The 23,035-nt window shown below is 46.4% G+C and overlaps 1 protein-coding gene across 9 annotated transcripts in view; it reads left to right on the top strand.

The window, feature by feature from the left end:
* ST3GAL5 (ST3 beta-galactoside alpha-2,3-sialyltransferase 5) overlaps window positions 1–23,035 on the top strand; it is a 103,591-nt gene that overhangs the window by 41,003 nt on the left and 39,553 nt on the right. For 4 of the 9 annotated variants that reach the window (XM_084625998.1, XM_084626002.1, XM_084626000.1 and 1 more), the window contains exon 1: window positions 12,003–12,198. The exons of 3 other annotated variants lie outside the window; for them this stretch is intronic. In XM_084625998.1, coding sequence (XP_084482124.1) covers window positions 12,156–12,198 — 43 coding nt within the window. In that variant the 5' untranslated portion in view covers window positions 12,003–12,155. Of the gene's footprint in view, window positions 1–11,884; window positions 11,974–12,002; window positions 12,199–23,035 lie in introns of those variants that run through there. 2 more of the 9 variants (XM_084626003.1, XM_084625999.1) reach the window with 2 other exon arrangements.

Raw genomic sequence — 23,035 nt, 5'->3', positions numbered from 1 at the left:
ACCCCAATAAACATCGAATTGTTTGCACCTTTGGACTTCGGGTATTGTTGCTCTCTGTTCATGCGAGAAGGACCAGGGAAGTAAGTGGGTGAAGGAATAAGCCCCCTAACAGGACTCCCCACCTCACCCCCCCCGCAGGTGCCTCTGGCTCTTAGGCACCCACTACGGTGGCCCGAGAGACCCTCCTGTCCAGTTCTGCCTTAGGTGCCAACTCCACAGGTGCTCCAGCCCTGGAGCACCCAAGGGGAAAATTTGGTGGGTACAGAGCACCTACCGGCAGCTCCCCACCCCACCCACAGCCCCAGCTCACCTCCGCTCCGCCTCCTCCTCTGCTTCTCTGCACCCGCCCCCCCAGAAGGGCGGAGAAGCGGAGCTGGGCGGCGCATTCAGGGGAGGAGGCAGAGGCGGAGCGAAGGTGCGATGGGGCTGGGGGTGGGGTGGGGAGCTGCCGGTAGGTGCTCTGCCCAGTTCTGGGAGCAGTCAGGGGACAGGGAAGGGGGGTGGATGGGGCAGGGGTCCTGGGGGGGGGTGCATCAAGGAACGCGGGGGGGTTGGATGGGCAGGAATCCGGGGGGGGGGGGCGGGCAATGACCCCGTCATGGGGTGAGGAGGGAACCCATTGTTAAGATTTTGGCAGCTCATCACTGGGTGGGTGCCGTTTTTTCAACACTCCCTGGCTGATATAACTATGCCTGTGTCCGTTTTTAAGGGTAGACCAGTCTTCAGCATTCATTGGTGGTAATACCATACTTGTCTTCTCCCAGGTGAGAACTGTGATGCACAGGCAGAGCTTGATTCTCCGTAGCCTTTGAACCTTGAGCAGTCATTTATGTCTGTGCACACAGTATTGTCAGCTTCAAGTGTTCAAAAATCGTGGCAGGTTGGGGGAGGGGAACATGAGCCTGGCTTAAAAATCATAAGATTTTTTAGAAATAATACATTTTTCGTTCTTTTCCTTTCCAGCTTTTGAGTCTTTAGTTTATATTTGGTTCATGTTTCCAAGAGACAGGGAACTGTTAGCACCATTATACAAGGCACTGGTGAGACCTCCTCTGGAATACTGTGTGCAATTCTGGTCTCCCATGGTTAAGAAAGATGAAATCAAACTGGAATAGGTGCAGAGAAGGGCTACTAGGATGACCCAAGAAATGGAAAACCTACCTTAAGAGAAGATTCTCAAAGAGCTTGGCTTGTTTAGCCTAACCAAAAGAAGGCTGAGGGGAGATAAGATTGCTCTCTCTAAATACATCAGAGGGATAAATACCAGAGAGGGAGAGGAATTATTTATGTTGAGTGCCAAAGTGGACACAAGAACAAATGGATATAAACTGGCCATCAACAAGTTTAGGCTTGAAATTAGACAAAGGTTTCTAACCATCAGAGGAGTGAAGTTCTGAAACAGCTTTCCAAGGGGAGCAGTGGGGGCAAAAAAACGTAACTGGCTTCAAGACTGACCTTAATAAGTTTATGGATGGGATGGCATGATGAGATTGCCTACAAAGGCATGTAGCCGATCTACGACTTCTAGCAGCCAATATCTCCAATGGCTAACGATGAGGCACTAGATAGGTAGGGCTCTGAGTTATTACAGAAAATTCTTTCCTAGGTGTCTGGCTGGGTGGGTCTTGGCAACATGCTATGGATCTAACTCAGGGGTAGTCAATAGGAGGCCCGCTAAGTGCATGTAATCGGTGGACTGTGTCCACAGTGCCGAGGCAACCATCGACTTCCAGAGCATTGCACGATGAGTAGCTATCCCACAGTTCCCACAGTCTCCGCCGCCCATTTGAATTCTGGGTAGAATTCTGGGGCTAAAGCATTGTCACGGGTAGTTCTGGGTACATATCGTCAGGCCCCCTTTCCCTCCCTCCCTCCGTGAAAGCAAGGGCAGACAATCGTTTTGCGCCTTTTTTCTTGAGTTACCTGTGCAGACGCCATACCATGGTAAGCATGGAGCCCGCTCAGCTAACCATCACTGTATGTCTCCTGGGTGCTGGCAGACGTGGTACTGCATTGCTACACAGCAACAGTTTATTGCCTTTTTGCAGCAGAGAGTGCAGTATGACTGGTAGCCGTCGTCGATGTAGTCCAGGGTACTCTTTTAACCGACCTCGATGAGGTCAAGGGCTCCTGGGCAAACATGGGAGTGATTCAGCCAAGTCATTTCCCTTTTAAGTTTCGTTTCGTGGCGATTCAGTCCTACCAGCAGTGCACTGTCTTTTAGTCTGCAGCCAGCAGAAGACGATGGCCAGCAGTCATACTGCACCGTCTTCTGCTGAGCACCCAGGAGATGACGATGGCTAGCAGTTGTACTGCACAGTCTGCTGCCAGCAAGATGTATAAAGATAGATGAAGTGGATCAAAACAAGAAATAGACCAGATTTGTTTTGTATTCATTTTCTCCTCCCTCCCTCCCTCCGTGAAATCAATGGCCTGCTAAACACAGTTTTGAGTTCTATCCTTGAGGTTTTGAGTTCTATCCTTCAGGGGGCCATTCTGTTTCTCGCAAAGCCACCCCCTTTGTTGATTTTAATTCCCTGTAAGCCATGATATCAATCGCCCCTCCCTCTGTCAGAGCAACGGCAGACAATTGTTCCGCGCCTTTTTTCTGTGCAGACGCCATACCACGGCAAGCAGGGAGCCCGCTCAGATCACTTTGGCAATTAGGAGCACATTAAACACCACACGCGTTATCCAGCAGTATATGCACAACCAGAACCTGGCAAAGCAAAACCGGGCGAGCAGGCGATGTCAGCGCGGTGACGAGAGTGATGAGGACATGGACACAGACTTCTCTCAAAGCACGGACCCTGGCAATGTGGGCATCATGGTGCTAATGGGGCAGGTTCATGCGGTGGAATGCCGATTCTGGGCTCAGGAAACAAGCACAGACTGGTGGGACCGCATAGTGTTGCAGGGCTGGGACGATTTCCAGTGGCTGTGAAACTTTTGCATTCGTAAGGGCACTTCCATGGAAATTTGTGACTTCCTTTCCCCTTCCGAGAGTGCTAAAGGAACTGGCGGCTGTGATTGCAGAGCCATTGGCCATTATTTTTGAAAACTCGTGGTGAACGGGGGAAGTCCCGGATGACTGGAAAAAGGCTAATGTAGTGCCAATCTTTAAAAAAGGGAAGAAGGAGGATCCTGGGAACTACAGGCCAGTCGGCCTCACTTCAGTCCCCGGAAAAATCATGGAGCAGGTCCTCAAAGAATCAATCCTGAAGCACTTACATGAGAGGAAAGTGATCAGGAACAGTCAGCATGGATTCACCAAGGGAAGGTCATGCCTGACTAATCTAATCGCCTTCTATTATGAGATTACTGGTTCTGTGGATGAAGGGAAAGCAGTGGATGTATTGTATCTTGACTTTAGCAAAGCTTTTGACACGGTCTCCCACAGTATTCTTGTCAGCAAGTTAAAGAAGTATGGGCTGGATGAATGCACTATAAGGTGGGTAGAAAGTTGGCTAGATTGTCGGGCTCAGTGGGTAGTGATCAATGGCTCCATGTCTAGTTGGCAGCCGGTGTCAAGTGGAGTGCCCCAGGGGTCGGTCCTGGGGCCGGTTTTGTTCAATATCTTCATAAATGATCTGGAGGATGGTGTGGATTGCACTCTCAGCAAATTTGCGGATGATACTAAACTGGGAGGAGTGGTAGATACGCTGGAGGGCAGGGATAGGATACAGAGGGACCTAGACAAATTGGAGGATTGGGCCAAAAGAAATCTGATGAGGTTCAATAAGGATAAGTGCAGAGTCCTGCACTTAGGACGGAAGAACCCAATGCACAGCTACAGACTAGGGACCGAATGGCTAGGCAGCAGTTCTGCGGAAAAGGACCTAGGGGTGACAGTGGACGAGAAGCTGGATATGAGCCAGCAGTGTGCCCTTGTTGCCAAGAAGGCCAATGGCATTTTGGGATGTATAAGTAGGGGCATAGCGAGCAGATCGAGGGACGTGATCGTCCCCCTCTATTAGACATTGGTGAGGCCTCATCTGGAGTACTATGTCCAGTTTTGGGCCCCACACTACAAGAAGGATGTGGATAAATTGGAGAGAGTCCAGCGAAGGGCAACAAAAATGATTAGGGGTCTGGAACACATGAGTTATGAGGAGAGGCTGAGGGAACTGGGATTGTTTAGTCTGCAGAAGAGAAGAATGAGGGGGGATTTGATAGCTGCTTTCAACTACCTCAGAGGTAGTTCCAGAGAGGATGGTTCTAGACTATTCTCAGTGGTGGAAGAGGACAGGACAAGGAGTAATGGTCTCAAGTTGCAGTGGGGGAGGTTTAGGTTGGATATTAGGAAAAACTTTTTCACTAGGAGGGTGGTGAAACACTGGAATGCCTTGCCTAGGGAGGTGGTGGAATCTCCTTCCTTAGAAGTTTTTAAGGTGAGGCTTGACAAAGCCCTGGCTGGGATGATTTAATTGGGGATTGGTCCTGCTTTTGAGCAGGGGGTTGGACTAGATGACCTCCTGAGGTCCCTTCCAACCCTGATATTCTATGATTCTATGATTCTCTGAGGCACAAGAATACCAAGATGAGAGCAGCCCCCACAGTTCACAAGCAAGTGGCAATAGCCCTCTGGAAGCTTGTAATGCCAGACAGCTACCGGTCAGTCGGGAATCAATTTGGAGTGGGAAAATCTACTGTGGGGGTTGCTGTGATGCAAGTAGCCAACGCAATCAAAGATCTGCTGATATCAAGGGTAGTGACCCTGGGAAACGTGCAGGTCTTAGTGGATGGCTTTGCTGCAATGGGATTCCCTAAATGTGGTGGGGCCATAGACAGAACTCATATGCCTATCTTGGCACCGGAGCACCAAGCCGGCGAGCACATAAACCGCAAGGGGTACTTTTCAATAGTGCTGCAAGCACTGGTGGATCACAAGGGACGTTTCACCAACATCAACATGGGATGGCCAGGAAAGGTACATGACGCTCGCATCTTCAGGAACTCTGGTCTGTTTCAAAAGCTGCAGGAAGGGACTTTATTCCCAGACCAGAAAATAACCGTTGGGGATGTTGAAATGCCTATAGTTATCCTTGGGGACCCAGCCTACCCCTTAATGCCATGGCTCATGAAGCCATACACAGGCACCCTGGACAGTAGTCAGGAGCTGTTCAACTACAGGCTGAACAAGTGCAGAATGGTAGTAGAATGTGCATTTGGACGTTTAAAAGTGCACTGGTGCAGTTTACTCCTCGGTTAGACCTCAGCGAAACCAATATTGCCACTGTTATTACTGCTTGCTGTGCACTCCACAATATCTGTGAGAGTAAGGGGGAGATATTTATGGCAGGGTGGGAGGTTGAGGCAACTTGCCTGGCCGCTGGTTACGTGCAGCCAGACACCAGGGCGGTTAGAAGAGCACAGGAGGGAGCGGTGGGCACCAGAGAAGCTTTGACAACCAGTTTCTTGACTGGCCAGGCTATGGTGTGAAAGTTCTGTTTATTTCTCCTTGATGAAACCTCCCGACCCTTGGTTCACTCTACTTCCCTGTAAGCTAACCACCCTCCCCTCCTCCCTTCGAGCACCACTTGCAGAGGCAGTAAAGTCATTGTTGCTTCACATTCATGCATTCTTTATTAATTCATCACACAAACAGGGGGATAACTACCAAGGTAGCCCAGGAGGGGTGATGGAGGAGAGAAGCAGCAGGATGGGTGGTGGTGGAGGGAAGGACAAGGCCACACAGCACTTTAAAAGTTTAAAACTTATTGAATGCCAGCCTTCTGTTGCTTGGGCAATCCTCTGGGGTGGAGTGGCTGGGTGGCCGGAGGCCCCCCCACCACGTTCTTGAGCGTCTGGGTGAGGAGGCTATGGAACTTTGGGAGGAGGGCAGTTGGTTACACAGGGGCTGTAGCTACTGTCTGTGCTCCTGCTGCCTTTCCTGCAGCTCAACTATATGCTGGAGCATATTAGTTTGATCCTCCAGCAGCCTCAGCATTGAATCCTACCTCCTCTCATCACGCTGCCGCCACCTTTCAGCTTCAGCCCTCTCTTCAGCCCACCACCTCTCCTCCTGCTCATTTTGTGCTTTCCTGCACTCTGACATTGTCTGCCTCCACGCATTCGTCTGTGCTCTGTCTGTGTGGGAGGACAGCATAAGCTCAGAGAACATTTCATCGTGAGTGTGTTTTTTTCGCCTTCTGATCTTCACTAGCCTCTGGGAAGCAGAAGATCCTGTGCTCCTTGAAATACATGCAGCTGGTGGAGAAAAAAAAAGGGACAGTGGTATTTAAAGAGACACATTTTATAAAACAATGGGTACACTCTTTCACGGTAAACCTTGCTGTTAACATTACATACATAGCACATGTGCTTTCGTTCCAAGGTCGCATTTTGCCTCCCCCCACCACGTGGCTAGCCCCTCATCCCTCCCTCCTCCCCCTGGCTAACAGTGGGGAACATTTCTGTTCAAGTACAGGCAAACAGCCCAGCAGGAACGGGCACCTCCCAGCTATTGATAAGTGAGTTCTTGCCAGACAGGATGCTATCAAACTAAGTTTCCTTTTACATTTTCTAGGCACTTCCCTTTCTCTGGAGGTGATAGGACAGGATTGTATTCCTAACAGCCCAATAGCACCTTATTTCAATGTGACTAGTTTGGAATGTGAGGATGTGACCCGTTCGCTTCCCAGCTTATGGCTGCCTCTGCTGCTTAGCCAAAGGCCTTAGCCTAAGCACAGGGCCTCAAACTGTCGCAGTAAGAGAAGGCCCTTACACCGGCAGACAGTGATTTTGATTCTCTTTTGTACCTCTATAACTAGCCAAGTGATAAGAATACACCTAAATTCTTAGAGTATAGGCCTTTACAGACAGACCTGAATATCTATATCCTAACACTCCACCCCTTTTCTTCTTTTGGGATCCTCCTGCCCAGGTATCCCTGGAAAAGCATAGGACATATGGCGATACATTTCCTGATAGGGCCAGGCATCAAGGTGGAAGGGTCGATATTCCATTTGTCCCACTGCCCCTTGTGTAGTATAGTGCCCTGCACCTTCTCTCGTACGGGCATACCACGCCTATTCCAGTTAGTGTTCCAGACTTCCCATTATAGTGGGCCCGAGAAGGTTGGGTCTGGGTTGTCTAGTACACTGCAGGGTTTGGAGGGCTTATTACATTACTTATAGGTTATCTCCCTATGCAACGTAACACAAGTACAGTTAACAATACAAAATCCACAGCAACACCGAGTCCTGACCACCGCAGTATGGTCCAACATCCGAGACACCCCCAAAACACTGCCTCTCCTCCTTCAACGGGGTCACGATCTTATGTGTCCAGTTGCTGGCAGTTGCAACAAGCTGCCCCTGCAGGTTTTGCTTGCTATTGTCCATATCATAAGTCCACTGAATGTTCACAGAGAAATGGGATATTGTCCAAACCAGCTTGACCACTTGGTATAGGCCCTGGCTTATTTACAGCAATAAGATTCACAGATCCATTTGTGCACCAAAGTCCATATAGCAGCATGTAGATGGGTGTAGTTTGGTTATGGCCTGGTGTAATTGTGCCCCCAGTAATATGTACATTCCCAGCAAAACACTTTATACACAGTACACCCAATTGTCTACCCCTTGCATAGGCCATTGATCCTGCTCCTCTATAGTCATAGGAGAGGGGCACATCCAAACATCTTCTGCTGATTTACACTATTTTACACACCCCTCCATTGATTCCCAGTGAGCTCCTGCCCTTCTCATTATTTCCATAGGGCTTGTGGGGGCCACCTTAGCTGCCATTCCATTTCCAGGTACCACAGTAGCAGGCCTTCTAGGGGAGCATTTTGCATTCCCATACACATCTTCCCCCCAAGGTCAGCCTTTTGAAGCTATCCCCCACCCATGTCATGAGGTTTTCTGTTCATTAAAACACAACAATGCTAGCAACAAGACAAACACCACAGACAAACACAAAACACAGATCCATGGTATTCTGGGTTATTTTTCCCGCTGGCGCCAGCTTGCTTGTAGAGTATCTGAAAAACAAAAGAAACAATTTCCACCCCCATGGTGGGGACAGACTATTGCTTAATAATACTACTACTTTCTTTTACAAAATTTCCTTGCTAATTGCAGGAAAAACAGAAGAATTACCTCCAGGCTGTCCTTATTTTGTTCTATAGTCAGGCTAGTGAATTACCCCACTCACTGGTCATTTATGAAATTCATGAGGTGGTGTACCTCAGTTTCCCCTCTTGTACAATAGACCAAGTTTGCAATAGTTTCTCTGCTGTACCAAGCTTTAAGTTTATTCTCAGGTAATAGTGGTGACACAGCTTCAGATTTTAGCACTGTACACACACCCCCCTTAAAGTTAACCTGTCCCCCTTATTTTCAGGCTTGACTTTTTTCACCTCCCTTTCCTGGAGGGCCATAATCTGAGTCTTCTAGTAGCTTGTTTGCTGATCAGATGTATTCATTATTTGCAGCTCCTCTGTGCCCCTCAGCTAGGTAATTTGCATTTACACAGAGGCTTACTAGCTTGCTTCTGGATCCAAAGCTGTTAGCAGCTCAGACACTGTATTAAAAGGGAAACATTTTACTTCCACCAGAGTTCTGATTGCTTTCCACTTTCATCTCCTGCTCCAAAACACACACAGATCTGAAAAAGAAAGCACAACCTATTATGGCCCCTTTTGGAGCCCTAATAGGATTTTAATTAAGTACCTTGTTTTATTTGTATTTCTTTTACCCCTTCTCCAATATACACTGCACATGTCCTGGGAAAATGCACATTCCTTCCGTATAGTTTAACCTCCATAACATTATATTAGCCATATTAATTTTACACAAGGTGTAACTGCCTCCCCCATGCCCACAGAGTTTTCATGCACACCCACCAAAGCAACAATGTGATCCCCCAGAGCCACCCCAAGGCTCAGTGTTCCCATCATTCCTCCCCTTTTCCTTTTACCACACAAAATTCTCTTTTGCCTAACATTTCTTGCACTGTGATTACTCTTTTTACACAACTGTACCCCAATTACACTTCCATCTTGTGCAACTAGACACAACCAGGGGCAGCCAAGTTAAGTTCCAATAGAAACCCCTTCCATCCTTTAGTGATTTTGATTACATTTCCCAAAAGTCAAATAATTTTGATCAGATTCTCTCTCCGCCTGCTGCCTGCAGCAGTCCCTTATAGACCATTTCTGTGGGAAAAGGGCCCATTTTCCCCTCAGAATAGCTGTAAAGGCTTCTGGGGACAGAAGCATAGTGGTGGTAGTAGCCACTCGACCTGACCCCCTTGGATAATTTAATTACCAAGCTTCCATCCAATGTGACTGCACAGACTTGTACATACAGTTACATTTATAGAACTGGGTTTTATCATTAAACAAAAACTTCCTTCTTGACATCTCACATAAGTATCCAAAGTACCCTCCATTAAAACTTCAGAAAAACAAAAGTGTGGAAAGGCAGGTTGCACTTTGAAATTTTTTTTTTTTTCCCTCTCCTCTCCCCCAGGACCAAGTCCCAGCTCCAGTCTCTAAAGGTCATCTGTTAACTCTGCTTTTGACTTTAAACTCTATTGTGCCAAATCATCTTTCACTACCCCTAACTAATTTACAACCCTTCAGCAGCCCTTGCTGAAGCAGCACCAAACTTGAAAGATTACTGGCAGCTTCCCATAAAGCTGCCCTTACTTCAAACCTCTCACAAGCGGACTGAAGTGCCTCCTTTCCCTGGAAGGCATTCAGTCCCCATGGGCAGGGACCTTCTTCCACTACCCATATACCAAGGAGGGTGGGCTCCTCAGCCACCCCCCTTACCTCTGGGTCCCCTAACACTTCCTCCATTTCCTTTTTAATCTCATCCCAGGTTGACCCCTGCACATGGTATGGGCCCTGGTTCTTCCTTATCCATTTATCCAAAAAATCCTTTACCCTGGCTTTCCAGAACCCACAACTACCATCACGAGAGTTCGCGATACCCCCTCCAAGCAGCTGCGCGGACTGTTGGGAAGGGGGACTTACAGGCTGCCACTCACCTATCCAATGCGATGCACCCAGGTCACCGGCACCAAGATGTTAGGGGGCTTATTCCTTCACCCACTTACTTCCCTGGTCCTTCTCGCATGAACAGAAAGCAACAATACCCAAAGTCCAAAGGCGCAAACAATTCAATGTTTATTGGGGTGAACTTCCAGCAAGCATGATTCCAGTTTCCTTCCTTAGTATCCTCTGTAAATTACACCTGTGTCCTTGTTCCCATTCCAGCCCTTAGCCAAACATGATTCCAGTTTCCTTATCCCCATTCCCTGTTCCCATTTCCCCTTTTAACAAAACATGATTCCAATTTCCTTACCCACATTCCCATACACCCACCCCCACTCACTTCCTTATTGACTGCAGACTATATAGTAAAACTTGAGTTCTGCTTAGCTATACCTTAACCAATCATTTTCCTGAAATTTAACTAACCAATCCTAACATATTGTAACATGATTATGTAACCAATTATATCCCACCACCTTAATTAGTTTAAACCCAGCAAAATTAATTATACAGCAGACAGGAACAATCACAGAACCAGACAGAGATTATACAGACAAACAAGAGCAAAGTGGGAACTATAATGACAAAACAATACAGAAGTGAGGATTTCACATCCCAGCTATTGATAAGTGAGTTCTTGCCAGACAGGATGCTATCAAACTAAGTTTCCTTTTATATTTTCTAGGCACTTCCCTTTCTCTGGAGGTGACAGGCATTATCAGGACAGGATTGTATTTCTAACAGCCCAATAGCACCTTATTTCAATGTGACTAAGTTGGAATGTGAGGATGTGACCGGTCGCTTCCCAGCTTATGGCTGCCTCTGCTGCTTAGCCAAAGGCCTTAGCCTAAGCACAGGGCCTCAGACTGTCACAGTAAGAGAAGGCCCTTACACCAGCAGACAGTGATTTTGATTCTTTCTTTTGTACCTCTGTAACTAGCCAAGAGATAAGAATACACCTAAATTCTTAGAATATAGGCCTTTACAGACAGACCTGAATATCTATATCCTAACAAGTCCCGGCAGTGCTTACCTAGGGCAGCTCCCAGGAAGCATCTGGCAGGTCCCTCTGGCTCCTAGGGGTGGGGGAACGTAGCTGGGGGGGGAGCAGGGAGAGCAGCCGCTCCCCCCACTGATCACATCAAAAGTGGCGCCTTAGGCGCCGACTCTCTGGGTGCTCCGGGGCTGGAACACCCACGGGGAAAATTGGTGGGTGCAGAGCCCCTACCGGGAGCTCCCCGCCCCACGCCCGGCCCCAGCTCACCTCCGCTCTGCCTCCTCCCCTGAAAGCACCGCCCAGCTCTGCTTCTCTGCACCCCCCAACCCCCCAGAAGGACGGAGAAGCGGAGCTCGGCCCCGCGTTCAGGGGAGGAGGCGGAGGGGAGGTGAGCTGGGGCCGGGGGGTGGGGCGGGGAGCTGCCGGTGGGTGCTCTGCACCCACCAAATTTTCCCCTTGGGTGCTCCAGCCCTGGAGCACCCGTAGAGTCGGCGCCTAAGGCAGAACTGGGCAGGAGGGTCTCGCGGGCCACTGTAGTGGGTGCCCACCCCACCCGTAAGAGCCAGAGGCACCTGCGGGGCGGGGCAAGGTGGGAGTCCCAGCGGTGCTTACCTAGGGCAGCTCCCAGGAAGCATCTGGCAGGTCCCTCTGGCTCCTAGGGGTGGGGGAGCGTAGCTAGGGGGGAGCGGGGGGAGCGGCCGCTCCCCCCACTGATACATCAAAAGTGGCACCTTAGGCGCCGACTCCGTGGGTGCTCTGGGGCTGGAGCACCCATGGGGAAAATTGGTGGGTGCAGAGCCCCCACCAGGAGCTCCCCGCCCCACGCCCGGCCCCAGCTCACCCCCGCTCTGCCCCCTCCCCTGAATGCACCGCCCAGCTCTGCTTCTCTGCGCCCCCCACCCCTCAGAAGGGCGGAGAAGCGGAGCTCGGCTGCGCGTTCAGGGGAGGAGGCGGAGGCGGAGCGGAGGTGAGCTGGGGCCGGGGGGTGGGGCGGGGAGCTGCCGGTGGGTGCTCTGCACCCACCAAATTTTCCCCTTGGGTGCTCCAGGGCTGGAGCACCCGTGGAGTCGGCGCCTAGGCCGCGGAGCCTAGCGCAACGGCGGGCGGGGGCTGCCTGGCGCTCCGCTCCCCTTCCTCCCCCAGCCCCCCATGTGGAGGAAACGCCACGGGGTCGGCGCGGAGCCCGGCGCAGGTAGGGGCTGGGAAGGGGGCCCCGGGGGCGCAGCGGCGGGGCCTGCAGGGGCGGGATGAGCTGGAGGGGGTGGGGGGTTGGGGGGGTGTATTGGTTGCCAGCGGGGGGCTATGGGGAGAGGCTTTTGTAGGGAATGCTATGGGGGGGGGTGTAAGGAGCTGGGGGGGTTTGGTGGTGCGGGGGCTGTGGGGCATGGGTGGTGGGGCTGTGTTGTGGGGCTGTATTGGTTGCCAGCGGGGGGCTATGGGGAGAGGCTTTTGTAGGGAATGCTATGGGGGGGGGGTGTAAGGAGCTGGGGGGGTTTGGTGGTGCGGGGGCTGTGGGGCATGGGTGGTGGGGCTGTGTTGTGGGGCTGTATTGGTTGCCAGCGGGGGGCTATGGGGAGAGGCTTTTGTAGGGAATGCTATGGGGGGGGTGTAAGGAGCTGGGGGGGTTTGGTGGTGCGGGGGCTGTGGGGCATGGGTGGTGGTGCTGTGTTGTGAGGCTGTTGGGGGGCTGGGAGGGTGTATTGGTTGCCGGGGGGGGGGGGCTATGGGGAGAGGTTTTTGTAGGGAATGCTATGGGGGCGTGTAAGGGGCTGAGGGGGGGTTTGGAGGTGCGAGGGCTGTGGGGCATGGGTGGTGGTGCTGTGTTGTGAGGCTGTTGGGGGGCTGGGAGGGTGTATTGGTTGCCGGGGGGGGAGGGGCTATGGGGAGAGGTTTTTGTAGGGAATGCTATTGTGGGGGGTGTAAGGGGCTGGGGGGGGTTGGTGGTGGGATGGTGTTTTGAGGGTATGTTGGGGGGCCTGTAGGTGGTTATGTGGGGGTTGGGTATTGGTTATTTTAGGGTTATGGAGTGGTCATGTAGGGGATATTTTGGGGTGTGAAGGGAGTTATGGGGGGTTGTTGGTGGTATTTTGAGGGTTCTGTAAGAGGTTACAGGAGAGCTGGGGAGGGAGTATTAGTTGCCTGTAGAAGGCTGTGGGCATGTTGGTTCTGGGGTGGTAGTAGGTTTGTAGGGGATGTTATGGGGGCTGGAGGGGGTTATTGGGTAGGTTTGGGTGTGAGGGCAGTGTTCAGAAACTTGTAAGGGAATGTTATCGGCAGAACTTGCCTAGTGATGGATTTTTCAGTTCTCTGGCAATTCTGAAAAAATCGTAAATCTTGTTTGGGGTTGAACTGAAAACAAATTGTTTAGAATTTTTTTGGCATATAAAAAAACAGGAAACATTTCTAGTTGGGTCGAATTAAACATTTTTTTCAAGCCAACTCATATTTTTTTGTTTTGATTTTAGGCATTTTGTTAAAAGGATGACTATTCACAAAACAGGGGAGGGGGAGATTGAGGAGGTGGTGGTGGCTGGTGGTGCTCTCCTTATAAATTACTTGGGATGTGGGAGACCCAAGTTCTATTCCGCCCTCTCTCTGATGTGGAGAAGTGATTTGAATTTGGGTTGGCTACATTGTAGAGAGTGCCCTAACCACTGGGCTGGATGTTCTGGTGTGGGTCTCTCTCCTGTTAAAGCTGTTTCACTCTGTTTAAATAAACAGTCCTTAAATTAGGGATTGAACTAGGATCTCCCATATCCTGTGTGAGTGCCCTAGACTCCCGGGCTATAGAGGCATTCTCATTCTCTTTCCCTGGGCCAATTGTTCATTGTCATTCATAATGACAGTGGGCCAGGGAAGTGGAATGACGCTCTGGCTCCAGGGGGGTTAGGGCATTCACCCAGGATGTGGGAGACCCAAATTCAATCACTGCTCCAATGATTGATTATCTAGATTGAGACCCCCCCGCCCCCCGAATATCCAGCACAGTAGGTAGGGCACTCTGCTACAGTCCCAAGTGAGTACACTAACCATTGGACTAAACTTTATAAAAGAGGCACCCCCCCACCCCTTCCTTCAACTGTTTTGTGACTCCAACCTGCAAAAAATGACGTTTTGGTAATGTCAAAACAGTTTTGACCAAACCAAAAAAAAAAAAAAAAGAAAATATTTGGTGAATTTGACACGAATTCACTAATCGTTTTGGGTCAGCTGAAATATTTTCCTCCAACTGCTCTAGTTACAGTTTGTTGGGAAGGTTTTGGTGCTGTGAGGTGGTGGGAGAGTTTGTAGGGGATGTTATTGGGTTTATATGGGGTTATGGAAGTGTTGTGTGGGGTCTGTTGGGTTAGGGAAGGACTATAGAGGGTTACTGAAGAAGTTTTGATGTTGGTGACTAATAATGAAGGTTTGGAGATTTCAGAAATGGGGTAGTGTTGGGGTACTTGGTAAGGCGGGGAGAAGAGGAGCGTTCTTAGAAGGGATGGGTTGCGGGGGATTTGGTTTTTGAGAGGGCAGTTTGTGAGAAGTGGTTTATTTGGTTCAGAGGAAGGGAAAATCCTGTTTATGGGGTAAATTTACCTCTTTAAATGGATCAAGTTCTCGGCGGTACCAGGGATGGTACCTGCTATATTCAATCACGCCAACTGGAACTAGCTGTGGGGTCTTCTAACCCCCATGTTTGCTATTGTAAGTGACCAAGGTGCATAGCTGGAACATGTGCAGTTGAATGGGTGATGGCGCAGTAGGGGGCTGCCTTAGGTGGCCACAAAACCCCAAAGTACCAGTACTGTGGGCATATTGTACTGAATAAGAGCTTCTCATTTAAATTGTGGAAGCTGCAGCAAGCTTGATTTGGGGTTCTATTGCCAGCCAGGAGTGAGTGGGTGGAACAAGTAGACTATATAATTGCCTCTGCTGCATGCTTTCCCATTAAAATAAATAAAATCCTATTCTGTTGCATCATTTCTCTCTCTGTCATGTGGTCTGATGCTCTAAATTGGGTTGAGGATCTACTAGATTCACAGCTGTCAAATTGAAAGAGATTAAATGGATTTCAAAATGAAAGAGAAATTTGCAAAACCGTTTTCCGTAAAAGATAGCAAAACTTTAAAAACTGCCTTTAATCTAGAGTGAGGAAGGCTTTCTCCAAATGATAGACTTGCTAAGATTGTGGAGGTGAGTCTGTAACGGATGTGAGTCTTTCTCAGCACTATTTTTGAGGTGAGAAATTTTTTTTGGCTTATGTTGTTTTGGGTTTCCCCTGAAATATGTATGTTTGCATTTGAGTGTATGGTTGGTGTGTATTTTTGCTGCTGTAATTTGAAGCAGTAAAGAGGCAAAGTGGAAAGAAATAGCTTCTTCTGCTATTAAAACACATTTCCCTGACTCTGCCCCTCTTTAATAGTCAGGGCCAGCCTTACAAAGCCTCGTGATGTGGGGAGCCACTCAGGGTGCTGTAGTCAGGTGAGTGCTGTCTGAGTGCTGCAAGCTGGTGGGCCTAGGCTGCTGGAGCAGGGTGAGTGTGGGTGAACCCGGGGCTGGAGCCCCTGGGCAGGCGGTGGGCAATGCTGCCCTGAGCTGCCAGCCTGGTGGGGAGGCACAGGCAGCAGGGCTCACCCCTGCAGAGCCAGTGGGCTAGCCCCTGGGTCCCCCCTTCCTGTGGGTATGGATGGTGTTCATGCACCCGCTCTCCTGCTAGGTGTTCAGGGGGTGCATAGCCAGGGGAGCCCCGGACTCCTTCCTGTTCAGCCCGGCCGGGCTCTGCGGCCAGGAGCTGGCCCTTTTGCTTGGAGCCCCACGCTGCTGTTCTCAAACTCAAAGAAAGGGCACCAAAATACAAGTTTGCCCGGGGCTCCATTTTCCCTAAGGCTGGCCCTGTTAAAAGTACTCCAGGAAGATAGTAATTCTGCTTATCTTCTGCATTTTGCCATTCTAACTTATAATTGTAAAATGCTACTTTAGACCTCTAAATATGTGAGGGGAAAAATGTTTAAGAATTTCTTTTGGGAAAACAACCTTTTCCTTCCTGGATGATTATTTCTGTTGTTTGAACTCAGAAGTTGTAAGGGTGATCAAAATGTGTGTGTGCTTCTTTATTTTGCCACATTTAAAGAGATATTGTAAAGATTAGAAATCTATTTGTGTGTTGCAAATGGAAATTTAGGTTAATAAAAATGAACATTTAAAACATCTAATTTGCTTAACTATTCATTTGGGTTTTTAATTTATATTTCTCTCTGGACAGTGAACATAGACTATGACTTCAATTTCAGGCTCTTACATGCTGAGACTTAGTGTTTGGGTTGCAGATATTACAAGGGAATATTTTTGTTTAAAATGCTTTCTGTTGGACTTAAAAAAGAGAGATAACGGAAATGTTTCTCTTGGTCTTAGCTTTTGTAAAAACTTATTTTATGTACTATGAGCTAAATTCTGATGATGACACTCTAAACTTAAACTAGCCCTGGACGTAGGTCTCCAATTATATGTGGTGTCTTTGACATAGTTGAATAAATTTGGTTCACAAATAAACTGTCCACAATGACAGGTTTCAGAGTAGCAGCCGTGTTAGTCTGTATTCGCAAAAAGAAAAGGAGGACTTGTGGCACCTTAGAGACTAACCAATTTATTAGAGCATAAGCTTTCGTGAGCTACAGCTCACTTCCTCAGATGCATATCGTGGAAACTGCAGCAGGCTTTTAAGCCTGCTGCAGTTTCCACGATATGCATCTGAGGAAGTGAGCTGTAGCTCACGAAAGCTTATGCTCTAATAAATTGGTTAGTCTCTAAGGTGCCACAAGTCCTCCTTTTCTTTTTACTGTCCACAATGTTAACATCTCCAATGTTAACTCAAGCACAGCATTCACACCAACCTAAGATTCTTTAAGTAAAGTCTGTTGGTAAAATATTTATCTTAAGGAAGGTTGTGTCTCCCATGGGAGTTCGAAGAATTGAGTGTGGGTTTTGGTAGTGGTTGTAGGTTGGAAGTGAAAGCAGGTTTGTCTTGGCTTTTACGCTAGAAATAACAGATGTCTGGAGAATACTGTTTAGCTGAAAGTTGAGTTGAGGACACATGTTCAGTACTGTTTCAGCAATCAGAAATGGTACCGAACCTCTTCTACAATTTTGTGAAGCCCTTATTTCGTGTAATGTGGTAGAAACGATTTTAAAAAAGCATTCCTTTTCTTAGGTGTCATCTATGCATGTTTTATTAAACAGATAAGGTGAGCATCCCAACATGTGGTTCATGTGCACAGGTATCTGTAACCAGGAGTCCTAGGGTCTTGACTACACAGAAGTAGTTTTTTGGTATAACCCAAGGTATGGTGGTGGTAATTAAAAATACACTCATAATTTTACAAAATAGAACACGTTAATTTTCTTCCTTTTTAACTTTATGCGAAAAGCCCTGCAGATTCAACACCTCCTGTTGCTTAAACTTCTACACCAGAATTTCATCATCCCTAATCATGAGCAAAGGTGGCGTTTCCATTTTCTAGAAAATTTTGACATCTTTTCTGCAAATTATTTTTATTTTTTATTGATTTGATTTTTTCCAAATACAACAAATACACCAACATACTATTTTCTTTTATAAAATGATTGTTTCTTGCCTCTGAAAAAGGAAGTGGACCAGTGCATTTGGAAAAAGGGAGGACTTTACACTGAGTGTTCTCTTTCCTGTATTATTGACTTAGGCTCTGTGGTGTTATATTCATATGTTTCTTTTAATAAAGTCTGATAGTGGCATATAGAAAACTTTCTGGGAAATGGAGATGCTCATACACCAAAAAGAATGGGTAGTAAGTGAGAAATGGAGGAAGAAAAAAGAATTGTGCCTTCACCTCTCTGAGTAACTTCCAGGGTTGGGATTCCAACCAAGCTGCTGCCCTTGAACTGCATTGCTTCCCCTCCAACTTTCATTCTGACTACTTGGCGTCTTGGAACTTTTCAAGACTTGTGGCCGCATATAATGAAAATAGGCTTGGCACAGTTTGATTTTTTGTTTTGTAATTTTGATTGATATTATCAATGTTTATTTTTAAGCATTTTTTATTTTTATCCGTTTAAATGTTCACAATTGTGCAAAATTATGGGTTTTAAGCATTTTCTTCAATTTTTATCAAATTTAAATTTTCACAGTTGCGGAGAATTATGTGGGGTGTCAGACAATAGTTATTTAATGACTAGATGTTGAGATTCAGAAAGTTAAAGCTTTATAACTGTTAAATCAAAAATTGTCAACATCACATGTCAAAATATACAAAGTAACTATCTTTAAATCAAACTCTAGTTCTTCAGCAGCATTTTTCTTTCTTTGCCTATCTGTAAATCTGGATGATCATCTATGGAAATATTTTTAATTGGCTTGTGTGCATACAGTGAAGGCAACATTTACCAACTATTGGAAATAATTTCTTTAATAAGTTTATTAAGGTTTACCATGACTCAGTTTCCACACAAGCATTCATTTATTTGTCCAGAGGTCAGTTGGTGTTGGTTACATCCAAAATTACAAATACAAGCATATATGCACTTCTATACCACTTTCTAGCAACAATACAGTTATAAACATTGGCCAGCTACTCTTAACAGGATCAGGCCCAGGAGATGCCTTTCCATCATGGCATGACTCCAGAGGGGTAAGGAAAAGCTCTGTCAAAGAGACCCCTAGAAAACTTTGCTTCTTACACACTATAATAAACAAGTGGTGTCACTGCTTGTTATTGGACCTTTGCAGAAGCCAGATGAGGGAGTTTTAAGACTGAACACTGTACCTGATATCCAGTTAACCATGTTTTCTGTGTTTCCATTACCTCAGCTCAACCTTAAATAAGATAATGCTGGTATTTCAAGGATCACTACAAGTTTAACACAAACAACTCTTCTTTCTCATGATTTCATTATATGTGGTCACATGCTTTTGGTTTTATCACCTGTGCTAATATTCAAACTCAATTTAAAACCATAGTTTACGCAGTTCTAATGTGGGCCTATTTTCCTACACTAACAGTTTCCAGTAAAAATCTAATTCTTCCAAGCCTAATGTTAAAGAACAAAGAGATACCTGCACTTAAAACAAAAATAGATCTGCAACTAGGATCCTTGATTTCAAAAGGCCAAACTTTAAAAAATTAAGGGAATTAGTTAGGGAAGTAGACTGGACCACAACTATCTGAAGCCTGCATCCCAAGCAAGGGGAAAAAAGTCATAGGGAAGAGTTGTAGGCCAAACTGGATGAGCGAGCATCTCAAAAGAGGTTATTAAGAGAAAGCAGAAAGCCTATAAGGAATGGAAGATGGGAAGGAAGGAAAGCTAGTTCTTGGAAATCAGAAAGAGTAGAGAAAAGTGAGAACTGCCAAAAGCCAAGCAGAGTTGGACCTTGCAAAGAAAATTAAAACAAATAGTTAAAGGTTCTATAGCCATTTAAATAAAAAGAAACCAAGGAAAGAAGAAGTGGGACCACTAAGCACTGAGGATAGGGTGAGATTAAGGATAATCTAGGCATGACCGAACACCTAAATGAATACCTTGCCTCAATTTTTAATAAGGCTAGTGTAGAATTTAGGGGTAGCGACAGGGTGGCTATTGGAATGAAGATATGGAAGTAGAAATTACCACATCTGAGGTGGAAGTCAAACTCAAACATCTTAATGGGACTAAATTGGGGGCCCCAGATAATCTCCATCCAAGAATATTAGAGGAACTGGCACATGAAACTACAAGCCGAATAGCAAGGATTTTTAAAGAATCTGTAAACTTGGCGGACATACCCTATGACGAGAGAATTGCTAATACAGTTCCTATTTTCAAGAAAGGGGAAGAAAGTGATCTGGGAAACTACAGGCCTGCAAGTAATTTGTTCCAAGACCTCAGCTGTATGGAAGGTCTTGAAGCAAATTTTGAAAGAGAATGTAGTTAAGGATATAGAGATAAACGGGAATTTGGATGAAATACAACATAGTTTTACAATAGGTAGTGTGTCCAACTCTACAATAGATGAACGTGATCTGCTTCTTTGAGAAGATAGCTGATTTTTTTTAGACAAAGGAAATGCAGTAGATCTCATGGACCTGGATTTCAGTAAGGCATTTGATACAGTTCCACATGGCAAATTTAGTTAAATTGGAGAAGATGGGGATTAATATGAGAATTGAAAGGTGGGTAAGGGACTGGATAAAGGGGAGACTACAGTGCGTCATGCTGAAAGGAGTTTAAGAAAGATTAATTCAAACTGGAACAGGTGCAGAGAAGGGCTATTAGGATGATCTGATAAATGGAAAACCTACCTTATGAAAGGAGACACTAAGAGCTTGGCTTGTTTAGCCTAACCAAAAGAAGGCTGAAGGGAGATATGATTGCTCTCTATAAATACATCAGAGGGATAAATACCAGAGCGGGAGAGGAGTTATTTAAGTTGGGTGCCAAAGTGGACAGAAGAACAAATGGATATAAACTGGCTATCAACAAGTTTAGGCTTGAAATAGACAAAGGTTTCTAACCATCAGAGGAGTGAAGTTCTGGAACAGCCTTCCAAGGAAGGGGAGCAGTGGGGCAAAAAAACCTAACCGGCTTCAAGACCTATAGTTAAAGTTACCTACTTTTTCCAGTATAGACCTTGTTTTCAGTTGCTTATATGTTTGCCAAACTTAAACCATTGAGGATGAATTTTTCCATGCTGGATGTTTGCCTCAGGTGGATTTTTTTAAAAATAATCAGTAAAAAAGGCTCTGCCATTGCTCAGAATGAGGTTAGGGGAAAATATGTTGTTTTTCACTGTCAAGGCTCTTTCCCCACTCCGAACTCTAGGGTACAGATGTGGGGACCTGCATGAAAGACCCCCCTAAGCTTATTCTTACCAGCTTAGATTAAAAACTTCCCCAAGGTACAAACTTTGCCTTGTCCTTGAACCGTATGCTGCCACCACCAAGCATTTTAAACAAAGAACAGGGAAAGAGGCCACTTGGAGACGTCTTCCCCCAAAATATCCCCCCAAGCCCTATACCCGCTTTCCTGGGGAAGGCTTGATAAGAATCCTCACCAATTGGTACAGGTGAACACAGACCCAAACCCCTGGATCTTAAGAACAGTGAAAAATCAATCAGGTTTGTTAGGGGGCTTATTCCTTCACCCACTTACTTCCCTGGTCCTTCTCGCATGAATAGAGAGCAACAATACCAGAAGTCCAAAGGTGCAAACAATTCGATGTTTATTGGGGTGAACTTCTAGCAAGCATGATTCCAGTTTCCTTCCTTAGTATCCTCCTTCCCAGCTCTGACACCACAGAGCCTTACACCTGTGTCCCTGTTCCCATTCCTACCCTTAGCCAAACATGATTCCAACTTCCTTACTCCCATTCCCTGTTCCCATTTCCCCCTTTAGCAAAACATGATTCCAATTTTCTTACCCCCATTCCCTGTTCCCATATCCCCCACCCACCCCCTCCCACCCACACCCACTCACTTCCTCATTGACTACAGATTATATAGTAAAACTTGAGTTCTGCTTAGCTATACCTTAACCAATCATTTTCCTGAAATTTAACTAACCAATCCTAACATATTGTAACATGATTATGTAACCAATTATATCCCACCACCTTAATTAGTTTACACCCAGCAAAATTAATTATACAGCAGACAGGAACAATCACAGAACCAGACAGAGATTATACAGACAAACAAGAGCAAAGTGGGAACTATAATGACAAAACAATACAGAAGTGAGGATTTCACATCCAAGCTATTGATAAGTGAGTTCTTGCCAGACAGGATGCTATCAAACTAAGTTTCCTTTTACATTTTCTAGGCACTTCCCTTTCTCTGGAGGTGATAGGAATACAATCCTGTCCTGATAGTGCCTAACAGCCCAATAGCACCTTATTTCAATGTGACTAGTTTGGAATGTGAGGATGTGACTGTTCACTTCCTAGTTTATGGCTGCCTCTGCTGCTCAGCCAAAGGCCTTAGCCTAAGCACAGGGCCTCAGACTGTCACAGTAAGAGAAGGCCCTTACACCAGCAAACAGTGATTTTGATTCTTTCTTCTATACCTCTAGAACTAGCCAAGTGATAAGAATACACCTAAATTCTTAAAGTACAGGCCTTTGCAGACAGGCCTGAATATCTATATCCTAACAAGGTTCTTAAAAGAAGAATTTTAATTAAAGAAAAGGTAAAAGAATCACCTGTATAAAATCAGGATGGTAAATGCTTTACAGGATAATCAGATTCACAACATAGAGAATCCCTCTAGGCAAAACCTTAAGTTACAAAAAGACACAAAAACAGGAGTATACATTCCATTCAGCACAGCTATTTTACCAGCCATTAAACAAAAGAAAATCTAACGCATTTCTAGCTAGATTGCTTACTAACTTAAGGAGTTATGAAGAGCATTCCTGATCTGTTCCCGGCAAAAGCATCCCACAGAAAGACAGACCCTTTGTTCCCCCCCCCCAGCTTTGAAAGTATCTTGTCTCCTCATTGGTCATTTTGGGTCAGGTGCCAACGAGGTTTTCTGAGCTTCTTAACCCTTTACAGGTGAAAGGGTTTTGCCTCTGGCCAGGAGGGATTTTATAGTTCTGTATACAGAAAGGTGGTTACCCTTCCCTTTATATTTACGACAACATAAAGAAGAGTGCTCAAACTGGCTGGTATTCTTACAAAGCACATGAGGAAAGAGCTCTGAATCTGTTTACCTCCTCCCACAGCCATTTCAAACTGCATAAGTAAATCACTGTTGTACAGTCAGTATAGTCAGCAGATATTTGAGGAGCAAAGTAAAAACATTTCTAGCTGAGGATGCTTCAATTTGCTGAGTACTCTTGTCTTACCACTGAGTTATGTGAGAATATTTTTTGTTTAAATGTGAAATAGATCCAAGAGCCATGTGTGAAGATATTTTGTGAGGAAGGATGGTCCAGTGGTTAGGACACTAGTCTATAATCTGGGAGGCATAGGTTCAATTTTCTGCTCTGCCACAGATTTCCAGTGTGACCTTGGGCAAGTCATTTACCTTCTCTGTGCC

The sequence above is a fragment of the Lepidochelys olivacea genome (assembly GCF_965140295.1).
Source record: "Lepidochelys olivacea isolate rLepOli2 genome assembly, chromosome: 4".
Taxonomy (NCBI): Eukaryota; Metazoa; Chordata; order Testudines; family Cheloniidae; genus Lepidochelys; species Lepidochelys olivacea.
This window is presented reverse-complemented; position numbering and strand designations above follow the sequence as displayed.